The 19822-nt window shown below is 51.2% G+C and overlaps 1 protein-coding gene across 1 annotated transcript; it reads left to right on the top strand.

Moving 5' to 3' along the window:
* Nucleotides 1–1129: 1129 nt before the first annotated feature.
* On the top strand, nt 1130–7000 carry C11H2orf50 (chromosome 11 C2orf50 homolog). The gene is given in 3 exon segments (XM_027556074.1): nt 1130–1582; nt 3432–3471; nt 6148–7000. Coding segments are annotated over 3 exon segments (474 nt in total). The 5' UTR covers nt 1130–1340; the 3' UTR covers nt 6340–7000.
* Nucleotides 7001–19822: the final 12822 nt, after the last annotated feature.

Here is a 19822-nt window from a genome sequence, read left to right as displayed (position 1 = left end):
TCTCTTCAACTCCTGCACTGGCAGGCAGGTTCTTTACCCACTGAGCCACCTGGCAAGCTTTTGCATTTGCCCCAATTTTTCGGTCTGGAAATGCTTTGCACGCATAAGACCCAAGTCCTTGGGGCCTCCTTCATGAAAACAGAATCCAAAAGATGCACCCAGGGTGGGCAAACAGCTGGTGTGTTGGCTACACCTGTGCCAACACCCTGGGGTGCCTTGGGCACCATCCACACAGCAGGACTTTGCGTGTGTGTGCGTGTGTGTTCGTGTATGTGTGTAGCCATCCACCAGTGTGTCTGCTTCTCAGCCTTGCAGAGGCAGGAGCACCATGCCCAGCGGGTCATCCCACAGATCCATGACTTTGCCAACACACACAGGGGTAAGAAGGAGTCCAGAGCCCAGAAAGTGCAATGGACCGGGGACACAAACCAAAGGGGAAGATATCTGAGGATGCCAGCTGAGCAGAGCAGGAGGGGCCTGGGGCCACAAGGGAACTGGGCTGAGTGGGTCAGAGCAGAAACAGGGCCAAAGGTTCAGAAGCCCACCCTGGGGGCTCTCACTGTTTCCTTCCGAGGATCTGAACTCAAGGCCCGGCTACAACTGATACCTGAGTGGCCCTGGGCAGCCACTTATCGTGCTGGCAAGGGCCTCCATTTCCTCACCTGTAGAGTGGGCTTGGAGATGCCTGCTTTGCATGACTGGGGGAGTCAAGCAAGATCGAGGGCAACACTTTGCAAACCCTCCAGTTCTCTGCAGAAGAGCAGGTGTTAATTGTGCAGCATCACGGATCTTCCCTTGCCTGGCATGTATGCAAAGCGCCACACTCTCATTCACAAAGCACCGCCCATCCACCTTCTCCTGTGAGCCCCATGGCACCCACCTGGGGCAGATTCCCACTCACCTCTCTTCTTACTGCCCCTCTCCCCCAGGCTCTACTGAAATCTCCAGCCAGCGGGGCAGGGGGGCAGGACTGAGGGCAGCTAAGCTGGCTTGACTCAGACCAGGAAGTCTCTCCACCCAAGCCTGGGGTCAGATGTCACACACACACACACACACACACACACACACACACAGGGCCCTCCCCCTCCTTAGCACACTAGGAAGCTGCCCGTTCCCAGGGCAACAGTCAACACAGACAGAAGCTCAGACACGACTGGGCTCCAACGCTCTCTGCAGCCTGGAGGGCCTGGTCCCCATTGGCCACTCTGAGCTCAGGATCCGGGGGGCCATAGAGCAGAACCCCTGCACAGCTCTCCTGGTGTGAATGCGGGAAAGCTCTCTGAGCTCAGGCAGGAGTCTCTCTCTCTCTCTCACACACACACTCTTACACACTTGCACCCATGGGAAGCCGCCCCACTCCTGGGCTCCAGAGAACTACATCAGCTGAGTACTGACTGCCTTCAACCAGGCCTCCAGCCTCAGTCCCGTCCACTGCCCCAGGAGGCTCTGTGGTGGGCAGGGGTCCCACGGGTGGCCCCCAGGCCCCGAAGGCCAAACGGTCAGCCCTGGGGGCTGATGGTGTGCATCGGGACCAGCTGTGGAGGGAACTGCTGGAGGCCGAGAGGAGGAGCCAGCAGCGCTGGTGAGTGTCCTGCCCTGTCCCCTCCCCAGGGCCCCCCAGCCTAGCTCAGGGTCTAGGAAGTTTCTGGAGAAAGGGAGACCTGGGGGTGAGAGGGAGTAAGCCAGGTTAAGGGCACTGATAGAAAAGTGCTTGGGCCAAGGAACGAGAGCCTGGACCGGGGGAGGTGAGGGAGCCCAGCATGGGCCCACAGAGTAGGGCCACGTAGGCAGAAGGTGAGACCCCACCGTGTCCATCCTGGAAGCCTGGCATCCCTTTGCAATAATCCTTCCAGCTGGAGCTCAAAGGATGAACTGCGAGGGTGGGAGCTGGGGAGGTCAGGAAGCCGTGGCAGCAGCCTGGGGAGGGGCGCCGGCCCTCTGACCCGGCAAAGGGCGTCCCTTCAGGCATCATTCAGTCCAGAAGTCCCAGAAGAGCCGCCGCCATGCCAGGCCACCACAGGGGACAAGACAGGCCCAGGCCCGTCCCCATGGAGTCCTCACTCTCAGGACAAGGCAGCCAAAAAGCAACAGAGACACAGGCAAGAGCAACATGCAGCTGGTGTCAGGAGGGAACCAATGGAGCAGAATGGCGTCTTGCTTTTCTAGGGGCTCATGGAGGCCTGGCTGGGGAGGTGGCACTCAGGCTGGGACCCGAGTATGAGAAGGGCCATGGAAGAGTTTGGTGTATTAAAAAAAGCAACAACATAAAGACCATGCGTGTGGCTGGGGTGGTCAGGAAGGGGACAACAGCCTCAGGGTGGGGAGTAGGAGGAGGCAGCCGGGCAGTAACCCAAGTCCCAATAACTTTTTTTCGAATGTCATGGGACACCCTGGAGGGTCTTAAGCAAGAGGCTGACTGGAGCTAGTTTACAGTCTAAGTGACCAGTCTGGCTGCTGTGTCTGGAACACATCGAAGTGGTGGGGGAGGGGCAGCGGGGACAGGGCCAAGTGACATTTAAGAAACTGGCGGCAGCCGGGCGAGTCCATGGTGGCCTGAGCTGGGGACCGGTGGGAGAATTCAAGCGAGATTTTGGTGGTAGAATTAGAATTGCTGACGGATGGATTGGAGTCGGAGAGATGGAGTGTGTGTGTGTTAGGGTACAGGGGACATTTGCAAAGACAGGGTGCCCCTGGTGCTGTGACTCTAGGTCATGGTATTTGTGGTCTATGTGGATTGGGGCAGAGAAACCTTTTTTTTCTTTTAAGTCTTGGAGAATTATTTGACTTTTTAAAAATAGATTAAAAATGAAACTGCCAGCACAGATAACGCCGTTCTTCTCAGTATCACTTCCCCACACCACCACCCACCTTCCTCTGCCGGATGCCCTGGAAGGTTACCAAGCTTTGTGGAAATGAAAGCTGGCTTTTCTTCACAAAAGCCCAGCAGACCAACCCCCACCCCCACCTGTCCCCCGCCACACCCGACCCCACCCTGGCAGAGGCCTGGGATGACATGGCTTCCGGTTTCCTGATCCACCTGCCACACCCTCTGCAATCAGACTTTCCTCTCTGTTGAAATGTTGATCCTTGGAGTTTGTTCCACTTAATGATTGTAGTTCCTCCATGATGTAATACACGCATTTGTGGCAGCAACTTATTCCCTTGAAATGGAGTGAAAGTGTTAGTCATGTAGTCATGTCCGACTCTGAGACCCCATGGACTGTAGCCCATCAGGCTCCTCCGTCCATGGGATTCTCCAGGCAAGAATCCTGGAGTGGGTTGCCATTTCCTCCTCCAGGGGATCTTCCTGACCCAGGGACTGAACCCGGGCCTCCTGTGTTGCAGGCAGATTCTTTACCATCTGAGTGACCCTGTTAAAATGATGGTGAAAACATCGGAGGATCACACTGTCATCATGTTTTCCTTTCCAGGGCTCAGAACTGGAGTTTCCTGAAAGACTATGACCCCATGGTAAGACAAACCATGCTCCCATCTGAAATGCTTGCACTTGGAGTGTTTATTCATGCACCTCATGTTTACTGAGGACCTGCTGGGTGCTAGATGCTGGAATGTACAGAGATGAATAAAATGCAACCTTGTTTCCAGAAACCCTGGATTTGATGGGAAAGAAAATACTTCTTAGAGCATTTAGAAATGGATTTTCCCCAGTGTTCCTTGACTGCAGTGAGATGAACTCACTGGAACTTGTCGGTACCAGCTGCTGACATGTTTCTCTCGGTCCGACGGTGTCAGCAAGATAGAGTGAGGTGAGGTTGGCCCCACAGAGAGGATGAGTCTGAGTGAACACATTTGTAAAAAAATTCCCTGCATCTAATATCACCAGCTCGAATCCATCCTCCATGTGGCTACCAGAGTGACTTTTCTAAACTGCAAAACTCTCTCTCTCTCCCTGGTTTAAAATCCTTCCATAAATCTGCATTTTCCAAGACGGTTTTGGTTTACAACACTTCCCATGATCCAGCCCTGCCTCCTCCCCTTCCTTGCTCACTCCACACTCTTTTATGCCCTTCCCACTTCATTAGACTAATGGCCTCCTATTCATCCTTCAAGGCCCCACCCAAGAGGCCCCTTCCTGGCAAGCATGGCCAGATCACCATATTCTTCACTCCCCAGCACATCTCACCCATTCCTTGGGTACATTGTGCAATGAGCAATCTTACCTGGCTATGGGCTCCCTCAGAGAAAGGACAAAGATGGCTTCATTGCTGAACACACACCCCCAGCTATTCTTTACCCCCCAGCACCCAATAACTATTTCGTGCTCAGTTCATGTTAGAGCAATGAGCAAATGAAGAATGATCTGGCTGATAGAAGCATGGTCAGAGAACCAAACTGGAAACTGAACAGTGTAACCAGCCAACCAAGGTGGTGGCCACACTGACACAGCGGCCCCTGTGGGTTTTAGGGATGGTTTGACAACTGTAAGACTAGACTTGTGGGGCTGCTTTTGGTCCTTAGATGGAAGATTTAGCTCACAGGATCTGAATTCCAACCTGGAGCCCCTGATTCGGGCTCCCAGGCTGCAGAGTCTCTTCCTGCCCAGGGCTGTGTATCAGCAACCTGACACCTGAGACCTGTGCCCTGCCCAGAAACCCCACACCGTGGGGCCATCTCCGCACAGACTTTCCCAGGTGAGAGCTGGGATCCTGTTTCTTAAAAACTGGTCCTGTCACTTCGATTTGACACAGAGCAGCACAACGTTAACCATAAACAAGGACAGGGAAGGCTTATCAGATTAGTCATAATCCAGACGTTTACTCAACGCATCCATCAGTTTACAGAAGGCACCAGGTAGCATGTTCAGGTGCACCCCTCCTAAGACCCCTCAAACTGGAAACAAGCCCAAATGCCCCCATAGCAGAATAGATAAGTGACCTGTGGAGTATTCATACAACCACACTGCGGAGTACCGTGTAACATGGAGAACGAAGGAGCCGCAGCCACACACGGGAACACGGGGGAATCTCTCATCACGTAGTGAGAGAAAGGGGCCGGAGGGCAGAGACAGGATCCCTTTACGGTAAAGTTCAGAACCAGGCAAGCCAGCTCCTGGTGTTAAGAGGTCGAGACCAGGTGGCCTTGGAGGTGGAGACAGTGACTGAGGGTTAAATGTAGGCGTCTGAGGCAGATGGGGTTGTTTCCTGTTGGGGGGCAGGGGGAGTTGGGGGGCTGGGTTGAGCTGGGACTTGGGTACTTGTGTGTGTGTTGCCCAGGGAAAGGGGCTTCGTTTTCATTCCGTAACTGCTTCCAAGCTGATAAGGGGCGTCGTCCCTAAATTGGTGAGGCAACATAATTCTCCTAAAAGAAAAGGAGGAATGAGAAGGTAACAGGCAGGAGGGCTAGGGGTCTCCAAATGGAGGAAACAGGCTGCAAAGTCAGACATTTTTCTCTCTCTCTTAAGCAGCAGGAAGCGTCAGATTTTTGGCTTCCCTGGTAGCTCAGTTGGTAAAGAATCCACTGGCAATGCAGGAGACCCCGGTTCAATTCCTTGGTCGGGAAGATCCGCTAGGGAAGGGATAGTCTACCCACTCTGGTATTCTTGGGCTTCCCTTGTGGCTCAGGTGGTAAAGAATCCGCTTGCAATGCAGGAGATCTGGGTTCGATCCCTGGGTTGGAAAGATCCCCTGGAGAAGGGAAAGGCTTACCCCCTCCAGTATTCTAGCCTGGAGAAGTCCATGGACTGTATAGTCCATGGGATTGCAAAGAGACACAACTGAGTGACTTTAAATATAAATGTAATGTGTGTGTTAGACTTAAAGTAAAAATTGACCAAAGAAATAAAACCAACCCATGGTACTCCCACCACGAATAGGGCAGCTTCTTCAGCCAGGACAATGGAGAAAGAGTTAAATGTGGTACCTCCCTCGGCCATTGCAGGTCAAGCAACCCAGTGAAGAGGTCTGGGAAGGGAAGCCGCTGGGTAGGCAGCCCTAGGGGTGAGAAGGATGAAGAGGGCGTCTGTCTGGGCTGGAGAGTTGAGTTTTGATCCAGAGCAGGGTCTGGGGTCAGGCCCCCAGAGGATGCTTCCTGCAGAGGTCACCTGCCCCTCCCCCTTCTCCTCCTTGCTCAGGCCTCTCCAGTTGTCTTTCCCCCAGCAGATGACCCTCACTGTCCCCCTGTCCTCAGGGCAACAAGAAGGAGCCTGTGAAGCTGCCAGACCATGTGCCTCGCTTCTCTGACACTGTCCCCAATTCCACGAACCGGGCCGTGGGCAGCCGGGTGGACACGCCTCTGGGGAAAACCCTCATCGGCCTTGACTTCTTCTTCGTGGAAGGAGCCCGGAAGAAGAAGCTGGAAGAGGAGCTGCAGCCCATCTAAGAGGAGGGCTGGGCGGACACTGCTTGGGAGCCATCGCCAGAGCCTCAGACAGCATCCCACACAAGCTGGGGGTTAGTATCTCTGAGCCCCACACGAGGTCAAGAGGGCTCCTGGCTCATTGTCACACCTGAGAAGGACAGGATTCGAGGGCTTGCCCAAGGCCATGTAACTGGCGATGGTGGGGCTTTCCTAGGGGTCACGGCCCACGAGAGGGGGCCATGCACATGGTCAGGAGTGCTGACCACACCTGCAGCCTTGGGCAGGTCACTGGAGCCTTCAGGCCATTTCCCCACCTGTGATGTGGTGTTTCCATTGCTGCTTAACAGGTGACCACAAACTGAGGGTCTCAAAACCACACATGCATGTTATCTTGCAATCCTGAAGATAGAAATCCAAAGCAGCTCTTGCTGGACTAACTAAACTGAAGGCGTTGGTAGGGCCACATTCCTTTCTGGAGGCTGGAGGAATCTGATGCCTAACCTCTTCCAGCTTCTGGAAGCTGTTCAAACTCCTTGGCCCTTGGCTCCTTCACCCTCAAGGGCAGAAATGTTGTTGTTTTTTGGTTGCTCGTCATGTCCAACTGTTTGTGACCCCATAGATTGCGGCACACCAGGCTTCCCTGTCCTTCACCACCTTCCGGAGTTTGCTCAAAGTCATGTCCTTTGAGTCAGTGATGCCAGCCAACCATCTCATTCATCCTCTGTCACCCCCTTCTCTTCCTGCCCTCAATCTTTCCCAGCATCAGGATCTTTTCCAATGAGTTGGCTCTTCGCACCAACGTGGCCAAAGTTTTGGGGCTTCAGCTTCAGCATCGGTCCTTCCAGTGAATATCCAGGGTTGAGTTCCTTTAGGATTGACTGGTTTTATCTCCTGGTATCTTCAAATCTCTCTCTCTCTCTACCTCCCTCCCCTATCTTTTAAGGACCCTGTGACTACACTTACCCACCCTGGACGACTGGGATAATCTCTCCAGCTCACAGTCCTTAATTTAATCACACCTACAAAATCCCTTTTTCATGCAGGGTCCCAGGGTGTAGGACATGGACATCTTTGGGGAGCCAGTTTTCTGCTACCACATATAGGGATAAAATGGTTGATTTTGTCAGATTGTTGGGAAGGTTCAATGAATTACCCTGTGTGATTGTTTACAGCAGTGCCTGCAACACAGCGGGAGGGTGTATTTGCCGCAGATGCCCCTCTATAGGGAGGGCGAGCACCGTCCTAATACTGTCACCCGGGAAGACGTGGGTCCTCAGACAGAAGCTGCCGCGAGGGTCGGCTCTCCAGTCGGCGTCTCCATCTCTTTCGTTACCCATGTCATGGGCAGGGCGGCCAGGGTGAAGCTGGAGTGAGGGGAGCCTGCCTACAGTGGATCCCAGTTGAAACGGTGCCGGCCACCCCAGGGAGCCCGGGACCAGGATCCATCCTCTGTGCTGCGGGGCAGACAGGGAGGCACCTGGCCTGGGCTCGTGCCGGAAAGGGGAGCAGGATTGCCTGGGGTCCAGGCGATGCTCACGTGGCCAGGGCTGGCCCAGGGTCTGGAAGGAAGGGCCACTCCCTGAGTGCTGATCTCCTGTGCCTCCCAAGAGCAGTGTCAGTGGCCCGTGTCCACTTTATGAAGGACGGTCTGGGCCACTCATGTCCAGGCAAAAATTGCAGTTAGGGCTTCTTTCCTCTTTTTGGTTAAAAAACAATGGTTTAGGGACTTCCCTGGTGGCCCAGTGGTTAAGACGCTAAGCTTCCATCCCCTGGGACATGAGTTTGATCCCTGTTTGGGGAACTAAGATCCCACATGCCACATAATGCAGCCAAAAATATAAAATAATAAAGGTATATTTTAAGCAAACAAGCCAGTGGGTTAGTCCTGCTCTTCCTCTCGGTCATGTAGCTTGGGCTGGATTTTCCCTCGCGGTGCAGATGTAGCCTTGAGACAAAGCCGCGGCCCAGGGACCGGGAGCAAAACAGCTGGTGGTCTTGTCTCCACAGCTGAGGAGGGGAGAGGCCTTGGAGGAGGCGAGAGGGGGTGCATAGGTGGGAGGAGCTTGTGAGGGACGCGCGCGCGCGCGCGCGCGTGTGTGTGTGTGTGTGTGTGTGTGTGTGGAGCAGAAGTAAACAAACAGAAACAGCCATCATCCACATTTCCAGTGGGAAGCATTTAAATTTATTCCTTCGTTTCTTCCTCTTGTGTGTGTGCTAAGTTGCTTCAGTCCTGACTCTGTGCAACCCTATGGACTATAGACCACCAGGCTCCTCTGGCCACAGGATTCTCCAGGCAAGAATACTGGAGTGGGTTGCCATGCCCTCCTCCAGAGGATCTTCCCGACCCAAGGATGGAACCCAGGTCTTCTGCACTGCAGGAGCCACCAGGGCAGACTTTGCTTCTCATAGCAACCCCCAAAAGTTAGCAGGCAGGGAGGTTATATTCACGAGAGGCTAAAATCCCGAAACTCTGGAGACAAAGCCCAGCTCTCTGGGCTTTCTGCTGTGTCTTTTGCAGGAGCCCAGGCACCGCCTCCTGAAGAGAGAGGAAAATGGACCAGGGGAGAGAATGGCCACTTTTTCTGACACTTTCATGGGCTTTTTTCAGTTTCACAGCTAACCTTAAATGTCACTGTCATTTACGTGTTTGGAGTCCTTTACTCCTCTCAGCAAACTTCAGTATCATTATGCCCTAAGGTGGAGAAAACTGAAGCACAGAGAGGTTAAGTCACTTGCCCAACAGCACACAGCTGCCTACTTCCAGAGACTGACTATTGGCCTGAGACTACACTCATTCACTGTACAAGTCTGGACCTCCGTAATCCTCCAAAACTTGAGTCCCCAGTATTTAGCAAAATTTAGACCTCTTCTGCTCAAGGACAGTCTTTGGGTCCTTGGAAAAGGGGGACTGTTTCCCAACCTGCAGGATCCTCCATCACCACCAAGAATAGGTCTTCAGTGTTATCAGGGGTTACTCAGGACACCCACTTCACTGCCAACCCTTGACCCCTGCAGAGTGTAATGGAACAAACCAGGCCTGATTCTGGAATGAGACAAGGTCACCCACAACAGGACACAGCCCTCTGCACTTGGAGGCTGCAGCCATCTTTTTCAGAATCTGAGACAAAACCGGGTTCCCTGTCCAATGTGAGGTAAAGCGCCTGGACAAAAGTCAGAGGTCAGTACAGTCAGGGTCAAGGTCACATCAAGGTAGCATCACAGGACAGCCAAGTGTACCCAACCGGGACTGGGCTGGTCAAAGACAGCTGTTGGTGGCTCCTTAAAGACTCGATCTGCATTTTCACTATTAGCAAGCTCCATTTTACGTTTATGCCCAGAAAAGAAAAACAAAAAAGCTATTTCCATTAGAGAGAGTATGTCAAAGAAAGAGGCATTCTGAGAACTCCCAGGAAATGAGAGTAATCAAGGTTAAATAAGATGCAGGTGGTTGAGCCCCTGAAGACTGGCGGGACCCTAGGGGAGCATCTCTGTCTGCCCTGGGCAGGGGGCGGGGGCTCGGGCTCACCCTACCTCACCACTTCCCTGGAGCACAGTCACCGACAGAAGTGAGGTGTATTGAGCACAGAGTCTGTGCTGGCCCATTACCCAAACCATCTCCTTTGTAAGTATTATTGCCATCTTCTCCCAAGTTGGAAATTAAGCCAAGGACTTTTTTCACCCTGGCCCAGTCCTACACCACACAGCGTCCTCCTCTGCAGGGCTCAGTTGGGCGGGGGAGGCGGGGGGCCATATTCCTAGGACATCCCCAGCTCAGGGCTCCTCTGAGCTCTGAGCCTTCTGTGAGCCCTGAATCTCCCAGTTTCCAGGGGACCTTTACGGAGTTGGCACAGCAGTGCAGGGGGACACACCAGCCTGTTTCTTGGTCACAGGTCCACATGGAGCTGACATCATGGGACCCATGGGGGTGGAGGCTCACCCAGGGAGCACTCCCGCCTGCCTCGTATAACCTGAGGGGAACTGGAGAAACACCAGGCTCCCTTCAAGACATCAAGGTCATAAAAGACAAAGGAAGTCTGAGGACATGGCCCAGATCAAGGTGACCAGATCCCGAGTCAAACAAAAGCAGTTCTAAAGGACACCTTGAGACTAAGTATTAGATAATGGACGAAATATCAGATAATATGGACTAAAGATTAGATATCAGCTTAAATTTGCACAAGGTGATAATTATACCTGGATATGTAGATGAAATCCTTATTCTTACAAGATATATGTTATTTAGGGGTAAAGCATCATGGGTTCAATTCAGTCACTCAGTTGTGACCCATTCTTTGTGACACCATGTACTACAACACACCAGGCCTCCCTGTCCATCACCAACTCTCCGAGTTTACTCAAACTCATGTCCATTGAGTCGTTGATGCTATCCAACCATCTCATCCTCTGTCATCCCCTTCTCGTCCTGCCTTCAATCTTTCCCAGCAACAGGGTCTTTTCCAATGGGTCAGTTCTTCACATGAGGTGGCCAAAGTATTGGAGTTTAAGCTTCAGCATCAGTCCTTCCAATGAATATTCAGGGTTGATTTCCTTTAGGATGGACTAGTTGGATCTCCTTGCAGTCCAAGGGACTCTCAAGGGTCTTCTCCAACACCACAGTTCAAAGCATCAATTCTTTGGCACTCAGCTTTCTTTATAGTCCAACTCTCACATCCATACATGACGACTGGAAAAACCATAGCTTTGACTAGATGGACCTTTGTTGACAAAGTTATGAAGCATCATGTCTGTAACTAACTTGTAAATGGTTTAACAACAATAAAAATGTGGGTGGTCTGTAGGCGAGTGATGGATAAAGCAAAGGTGGATAAAAGTGGTAACAACTGATAAACTTAAGAGCATGTGAGTGTTCACTGAACTATTCTTGCAAGCTTTCTACAGGCTTGGGGACCTTCTAAATGCACGTATGAGAGGAATGGCCCCTGAGCTGATGATTCGCCTACTGATGAGATGGACTGAAAACGGAGTCACTCAGTGCTTGATGCCAATGTTCCCTGGAAGGTATTTCCAGCCAGCTTCAGTCAGGGAGCTGCCTGGCTCCACTCAGCTGTGGCCCGGGGAGTGGGGTCAGGTTCATGTGACAGGCTGGGTAACTGTGCGGACAGGAAAGAGCAGACTTCTTCCAGATGGGGACACTATTATGGGCTGCAGAGATATCCCAGTGGGTGTGCATGGAAGAACACCCCCCACACCCTCCTGAGGACACAGAGAAGCCCCTAAGATCAGCCATCATGCTCGTGGGATGTCCCAGCTGCGACGTGTGTGGCCTTCAGGATCCACACCTGACTCCACCCAGGGCCGCCCTCCTCCACAGCTCCAGGAGCAAAGCCAGTGTCTACAAATCTCCAAAACATTTTGCTAGTTTGCACATGGTAGGGAACTACCATATTTTGAGCGCCAACTGTGTCCCTCTCATTAACCTTACGAGGCAGGTATGGTTGTTACTGTTGATATTGTTTCAGTTGCTAAGTTGTGTCCAATTCTTTCGCAACCCCATGGACTGTAACTCACCAGGCTCCTCGGTCTATGAGATTCTCCAGGCAAGAATACTGGAGTGGGTTGCTGTTTCCTTCTCCAAGGGATCTTCCCGACCCAGGGATTGAACACTTGTGTCCTGCGTCTCCTGCATTGGCAGATAGGTTCTTTACTACTGAGCTACTGGGAAGCCCTCGGGTATGGTGATCCCCATTTTAAAATGAAGAAATTGAGACCAAGGAAAACCAAGGGCTGGCCCAAGATCATACAGCCTGTAAAGGCCAGGCTGGGAGGACAGTGGAGGCTGACAAAACACCCAAGTCCTGTCTCGCACATCCCAGGTTTCAGAGACGTCCCTGGGGCAGCCAGCACTCACAGAACAGCAGGGATGGGCTAGGCCCCAGGTTGGAGCAGCTCTCCTACCGCTGGTCCTGGGGCAAAATGACAGAGTCTAAGATAGAGGGAGGGAAAAGAAGGAGCCTGGGCCACGTGCCAGGGCAGGAACTCCCAGCCAAGACCACCCCAAAATGGGAACAGCCTCCTTGCTTCCAGGGATAAGTGGAACGACTTAATGAAAGTCAGGCACCGGGGCACACAGCAGGCACTCGGCAGATTCCAGACACATCTATCGCTGTCACTGCTGCTGTGGATCATCAGCCTTTGATGCTTGCAGGAAAGCTCTTCACTTCAAAATAAACAAATGGGACCTAATCAAACTTTATAAGCTTTTGAACAGTGAAGGAAATCATAACAAAACAAAAAGACAACGTACTGATTGGGAGAAAATGTTTGCAAATGATGCGACTGACAAGGCTCTACTACCAAAACATGCAAATAGCTCATACAACTCAGCATCAAAAAAAAAACCCAAACCACTCAATCAAAATACATGGGCCAAAGGCCTAAATAGACATTTCTTCAAAGAAGACACACAGGTGGTCAAAAAAGGACATGAAAAGGTGCTCAACATTGCTAATTACAGTATCGGAGAAATGTAAATCAAAACTACAGTCATTTCACACCGATCAAATGACCATCATCAAAAACTTCACAAATAATAAATGCTAGAGAAGGTGTGGAGAAAATGGAACCCTTTTACATTGCTGGTGGGAATGTAAATTTGTACAGCCACTATGGAGAACATTATGGACTTTCCTTAAAAGAGTAAAATATATCCTACTTCTGGGCATACATCTGGAAAAGATGAAAACTCTAATTTGAAAAGATACATATACATGTTCAAGGCAGCACTGTTTACAACAGCAAAGACAGGGAAGCAACCTAAATGTCCATTGACAGATGGGTGGATAAAGGAGATGTGAGAGAGATATATATATAATGGGATATTCCTCAGCCATAAGGAAGAATGAAACGATGCCAACTGCAGCAACATGGATGAACCTGGAGACGATCACACTACATGAAGCAAGTCAGACAGACAAAGACACATATTTGATGATATTACTAATGTGTGGAATCTTAAAAAGAGTATAAATGAACTTATTTACAAAACAAAAACAGATTCACAGACATAGGGGAGAAAACTATGGTTCCCAGAGGGGAAGGATGGGAGGGAGGGATATATTAAGAGTATGGGATTAAGAAAAAGACAGTATTGCATGTGAAATAGATAAACAGTAAAGAATTACTGTATAACACAGGGAACTATACTCAGTAATTTATAATTTTTAATGGAAAAGAATCAAAATATATTTGTATATGAATCACTTTGCTATACCCCTGAAACTAATCAGATCAGATCAGGTCAGTTGCTCAGTCGTGTCCGACTCTTTGAGACCCCATGAATCGCAGCACACCAGGCCTCCCTGTCCATCATCAACTCCCGGAGTTCACCCAAACTCATGTCCATCAAGTCAGTGATGCCATCCAACCATCTCATCCTCTGTCGTCCCCTTCTCCTCCTGCCCCCAATTCCTCCCAGCATGAGAGTCTTTTCCAATGAGTCAACTCTTCACAGAAGGTGGCCAAAGTATTGCAGTTTCAGCTTTAGCATCAGACCTTCCAAAGAACACCTAGGACTGATCTACTTTAGAATGGACTGGTTGGATCTCCTTACAGTCCAAGGGACTCTCAAGAGTCTTCTCCAATACCACAGTTCAAAAGCATCAATTCTTTGGTGCTCAGCTTTCTTCACAGTCCAACTCTCACATCCATACATGACCACTGGAAAAACCATAGCCTTGACTAGACGGACCTTTGTTGGCAAAATAATGTCTCTGCCTTTGAATATGCTATCTAGGTTGGTCATAACTTTCCTTCCAAGGAGTAAGCGTCTTTTAATTTCATGGCTGCAATCACCATCTGCAGTGATTTTGGAGCCCCCAAAATAAAGTCTGACACTGTTTCCACTGTTTCCCCATCGAGTGAAGAGGAACTAAAAAGCCTCTTGATGAAAGTGAAAGAGGAGAGTGAAAAAGTTGGCTTAAAGCTCAACATTCAGAAAACTAAGATCGTGGCATCTGGTCCCTGAAACTAATACAATATTGTAAGTCAACGATACTTCAATAAGATTTTTTAATTAATTAATTTATTTTAATTGGAGGCTAATTACTTTACAGTATTGTGGTTTTTGCCATACACTGACACGAATCAGCCATGGGTGTCCATGTGTCCCCCATCCTGAACCCCCCCTCCCACCTCTCCCCATCCCATCCCTCTGGTTGTCCCAGTGCACCGGCTGTTAGTGCCGTTTCATGCATTGAACTTGGACTGTCGATCTATTTCACATATGATAATATACATGTTTCAGTGCTAGTCTCTCAAATCATCCCACCCTCGCCTTTTCCCACAGAGTCCAAAAGTCTGTTCTTTATATCTGTGTCTCTTTTGCTGTCTCACATATAGGGTCATCGTTACCATCTGTCTAAATTCCATATATATGCGTTAATATACTGTATTGGTGCTTTTCTTTCTGACTTACTTCACTCTGTATAATAGGCTCCAGTTTCATCCACCTCATTAGAACTCATTCAAATGTGTTCTTTTTAATAGCTGAGTAACATTCCATTGTGTATATGTACCACAGCGTTCTCATCCGTTCGTCTGCCAATGGACATCTAGGTTGCTTCCATGTCCTGGCTATTATAAACAGTGCTGCGATGAACATTGGGGTACACGTGTCTCTTTCAATTCTGGTTTCCTAGGTGTGTATGCTCAGCAGTGGGACTGCTGGGTCATATGGCAGTTCTATTTCCAGTTTTTTAGGGAATCTCCACGCTGTCCTCCATTCAATAAGATTTTTTTAAAGGAATTTCTTTGCTTCCCTATTTTACTCTTCCCACATGACGTAACTGTCCACTGACTAACAGTCTATCCAGGGTGGAGGCCAGGGCTATCCCCGTGGCACGTGCCAAAGCAGGAACTGCTCGCACCAAAAGCATGGGATCTGAGCATGAGCTGGTTTATTGAAACCATGGGGGACACTTAGTCAACTGTCTAGATTCTCTTTGCAAGTGAAATCTGAAAGTATACCTCAACATAACTGAGACTGCATCCCGGATCCAGGGTGAGCACGCGTGCCCCTCCCCACCGCCTCTCTCTCCTCCAGAGCCAGCTTCTCCTCCCTGCCCCGTGACCAGGCACCCTTATGCCCTCTTTCCTCCACTGCGCTCAGCTGCTCACAGGAGACAGCCCAGAACTGAAGAACTGCAGGTCCGTGGCCAAGTACAGCCGGTTCCGGGTGTTCAGAGCAGCAGAGGATTTCAGAAGAACAGAGAGAGAGAGGTTATGGAGAGCAGGGAGCGCTCTTGGCCCTGAGATGATTAACGACAGCATCGTGAGGTGATGGCGGGCTACTCCTCGCTGTCTCCGCCACACTTCCTGTGCTTAGTCCCCAGGGCCAGCCCTTCACCCTCTCTTGCCCACACCCCGTGTCCCGGGCCCTCTCCAGCTGCCCCTGTCTGCTTTCCGGCCACTTCCTCAGCCCTGGGAGCGCTGCAGTCTGGTCGGAGCACCAGAGCCCCGAGAGCTCACAGGAAGGAGACGAGAAGCCAGGACTGACCCGGCCAGGACTTCAGATGGAAGTCCCCCTGAGACATCGGGGACCTCAGCCCTCAACCTCCAGCTTTGATACCTAAACACATTAGACAACAAACAGCTTCCACTAGATTTGCCCTCCGTGATTCGCACCGCTCCCCAGCACCCACTAGGGAATAACAAACAGAAACTGTCTTTTGTCCAAGGCCCTCGAGGTCCTGGTGGCACTGCCCAGTGGTCACTGTGTCGCAGGCTAAGACCCTGACCATGAGAGCCAAGAGAGGCAGGAAGGAGGCTGGATGTGACACCCTGGCCGTCAGGCTTCTCAAGAGCAGTGGAGAGCAGAAGGCAAAACCCAGGACCCTTCTGGAAGCTCAGAGATGCAGTGGCGGGTCCTTCAGGGTTAGCTGGGCCGGCTGCTGTGGGGGTCAGTCCCCAGTGCCCTGACTGGGCGGCCCTCCTGGTCACCAGGAGTGACCAGGTCTCCACCAGGACAGCAGTGGAGGTGGCCGCGGCCACTCCCCTCCCAGGGCCATGACATTCTGGAAGCTGTTCCTGAGGGCTTCCTCATACCTGCTCACCCTCCCATTGACTCCACACTCTGCTTAGCACCTCGAAATACTAATTAGCTCACTAAGGAGGCAGAGCGCCGAAGAATTGATGCTTTTGAACTGTGGTGTTGGAGAAGACTCTTGAGAGTCCCTTGGACTGCAAGGAGATCCAACCAGTCCATCCTAAAGGAAATCAGTCCTGGGTGTTCATTGGAAGGACTGATGCTGAACCTGAAGCTCCAATCCTTTGGCCATCTGATGCAAAGAGCTGACTCATTTGAAAAGACCCTGATGCTGGGAAAGATTGAAGGTGGGAGGAGAACGGGATGACAGAGGATGAGATGGTTGGATGGTATCATCGACTCAATGGAGATGAGTTTGAGTAAACTCTGGGAGTTGGTGATGGACAGGGAGGCCTGGCACGCTGCAGTCCATGGGGTCTCGAAGAGTCGGACATGACTGAGCGACTGAACTGAAGGAGGCAGATTCCGTCCCCTGGAGGGGGAAATGGCTCTCCACTCTGTATTCTTGCCTGGAGAATCCCATGGACGGAGGAGTCTGGGGGGCTCCAGTCCACGGGGGTCTCAAAGAGTCGGACACAACTGGACAACTAACACTGCTACCACTACTACAGATTCTGTGGTCTGCAGTCGAGCCCTCATTGACACGCTCTTCTTGGCAGAGAACTTCTGGACCCTCCAAAGTTCCAGAAGTTACAAAATTCCAAAGTTTGTCATCTCCCAGGACCTTGTCTTGGTGGTTCACGGGACTCATTTGAATTTGCTACCAGATCCCCTGGAGAAGGGATAGACTACCCACTCCAGTATTCTTGGGCTTTCCTGTGGCTCAGCTGGTAAAGAATCCGCCTGCAATGCAGGAGACCTGGGTTCGATCCCTGGGTTGGGAAGATCCCCTGGAGAAGGGAACAGCTATCCACTCCAGTGTTCTGGCCTGGAGAATTCCATGGACTGTATAGTCCACGGGGTCACAAAGAGTCAAACATGACTTTCACTTCAGCCTGCCATCTTCTTGGTCACCTGGCTCCCGAATAAAGTCCCTTCCTCGTCCCAACACTTGATCTCGGATTGATTGGCCTATCCCACGGTGAGCAGAGTAAGCTTGGACTTGGTAACATATACATGTAACATATACATATCAATAAAATGTATGTGGGTATATACAGAGCGTGTATGAACATCTACATGTTTCTATCATGGACTGAATTGTGTTCTCTCAAAACTCACGTGTCGAAGCCCCAACCCAAACTGTCATAAAACTTGGAGATAAGACCTTTAAAGAGGTAATCCAGGTTAAGTGAGTTCCTAAAGGTGGAGCCTGAAGCCAATAGGACTGGTGTCCTTATAAGAAGAGACACCAGGGATGTGCATACAGAGGAAAGAGAAGGCAGTTGTCTACAAGCCAAGGAGAGAGGCATCCTCAGAAACCAATCCTGCTGGTACCTTGAACTTCCAGCCTCTAGAAGTGTGAAAAAATAATTTCTTGTTGTTTAACCGCCCCCCCCCCCCCCCAGTGTGTGGTAGTTTGTTAATGCTGCTCAAGCAGACAAATACAACACACACACACACACACACACACACACACACACACACACTCCTGAGAGGGCAGAGACAATGACATCTCAAGAGCAATAAGCACATCTAGTCCTAGTGAGACAGGCTGGGACCTGGGACTCTTTACCTCAGTAGTTCTACCAGGACAAATGTCTCCTCCAGCAACAAAATACAAAGAAACGATAAGGGACTAAAAATAATTGCATACTTGGGCAGCTGGGGCAAAGTATGAGTAATTAGATACAACAAGGCCAAAACTCAACTGTCACTTCTGAGGTGCTGCGAGCAAAAGCAGGGTACCATGCCTGATTCCTGCCCACAGCAATACCAATGGGGTGGACAGACCACCTAAGCCACCACTCAGGCTCAACCCAAGACCCAGGAAAGCCTTTCGTGAATGTCTCCTCCGCCCTCTTATCGATTTCTGTTGAGCAAAGTGTTCAAGAGCCCAGATCAATAACACCAGGACTAAATCTAGTCGGGGACTTAGGTTCCCTCACCTTTCTGGAGCTCAGAATCCTCACCTTAAAATGAGCGTCACAGGACCTCATGACCATTCTTCCTTCCGTTTCTATACTTGCTTTTAATACAGACTGTGTCAAACCTATGCAGAAGTAGTCTAGCATAGCAATCCCCCCATACGTGTGCTCCTTTAGTAGCTCAGTTCCCTTTGACTCTTTGACCCCATGGATTGTAGCCCGCCGGGCTCCACCGCCCTTGGAATTTTCCAGGCAAGAATACTAGAATGGGTTGCCATTTCCTTCTCCAGGGGATGATTTTCAGGGCTTTTCATTTTTCTTTAGATACGTATCTTAACTAGCTAGCCAGTAAACCCGGGCACAGACAGCTTCCGGTCTCCTCCCTCTTGAATTCCCCTCAGGACACACGGGAGGTGGTCGAGCGCAGGGGCTGACCGACTTGATCCTTACAGAACTGGAGCCCCAGGCAACGTTCTTTTCTTTACCGTGGTTTCTGGCAGTGCATTTATGCGACTTTTTTTTTTTCTTCTGTTTTTTTACTCTTGACTCAGTACCTATACCATTTCGAAAACTTGGAAAATGCACACACCCCCCGCCCCGATCCCTCAGTCTAAGTTCCTTCTTTTGTCAATAGAAATCTATTTTTACCTCCTTAAGGAAAAAAAAAAAAATCTCACTCAAGCGCTGAAGTGCAAGGCTCTGGCGGAGTAGTCTTCAGGGTAGAGGACCAAGCCCCCAGGAAAGAGCAGTTCAGGGATGGGGCGCCCTCCGCTCTCAGCAGGAGGAAAGGCTGGCCGGACCTGGGTCCTTTCTCCGTGTCTAAATTGCGGAGGCCGCACAGATATAAGCTGGGCTGTTTTAAAAGTCTATCTCTGAAATTTTTAGTGAGAAAAACAAAACAAAGCACACGTTTCAGAAGTAATAAACTCTTAACAAAATGGTCCTTGCCGCCCGCGAGAGGTGCCCGTTCGCCCTCCGGGGTTCAAGCTCTGTCCCCCGCACCCCCGACCCGTGGGAAAGCGGCCCCTTCTGGGGCGTCGCCCGGAGGCTCAGAACTGCTCGAGTCTGTTTTTCACATCGCGGGAAAGTGAATCAGCAGCGGGAACAGCACGCAAAGGACACGAAGCGGGCCCGGGGGCGGAGGGACAGGACCAGGGGAGCGGCCGGCGGGGCGATGCATGGCGCGGACCAGGGGCAGGGCGGAGGAGTGCACCCCGACAGTAAGGACCCAGGAGGCGAGCCCCCCTCCCCACCTCCGGCGGAGCGGATCCAGGGTGGGGGCGAACCGGGGGAGGAGGCGGGACCAGCCGGGGCCGGAATGAACTGAGGGAGAGGAAGCCCCTGGGCGGGGCCGAGGGCGGAGATCGGGGGCGGGGAGGCGGAGGGGCGGACCTCGACGGGGCGGCCCCGAGGG

This window comes from Bos indicus x Bos taurus, chromosome 11 (assembly GCF_003369695.1).
Source record: "Bos indicus x Bos taurus breed Angus x Brahman F1 hybrid chromosome 11, Bos_hybrid_MaternalHap_v2.0, whole genome shotgun sequence".
NCBI classification, from domain to species: Eukaryota; Metazoa; Chordata; class Mammalia; order Artiodactyla; family Bovidae; genus Bos; species Bos indicus x Bos taurus.
Note: the sequence above shows the minus strand (reverse complement) of the source record. Positions and strands in the feature narration are given on the sequence as shown.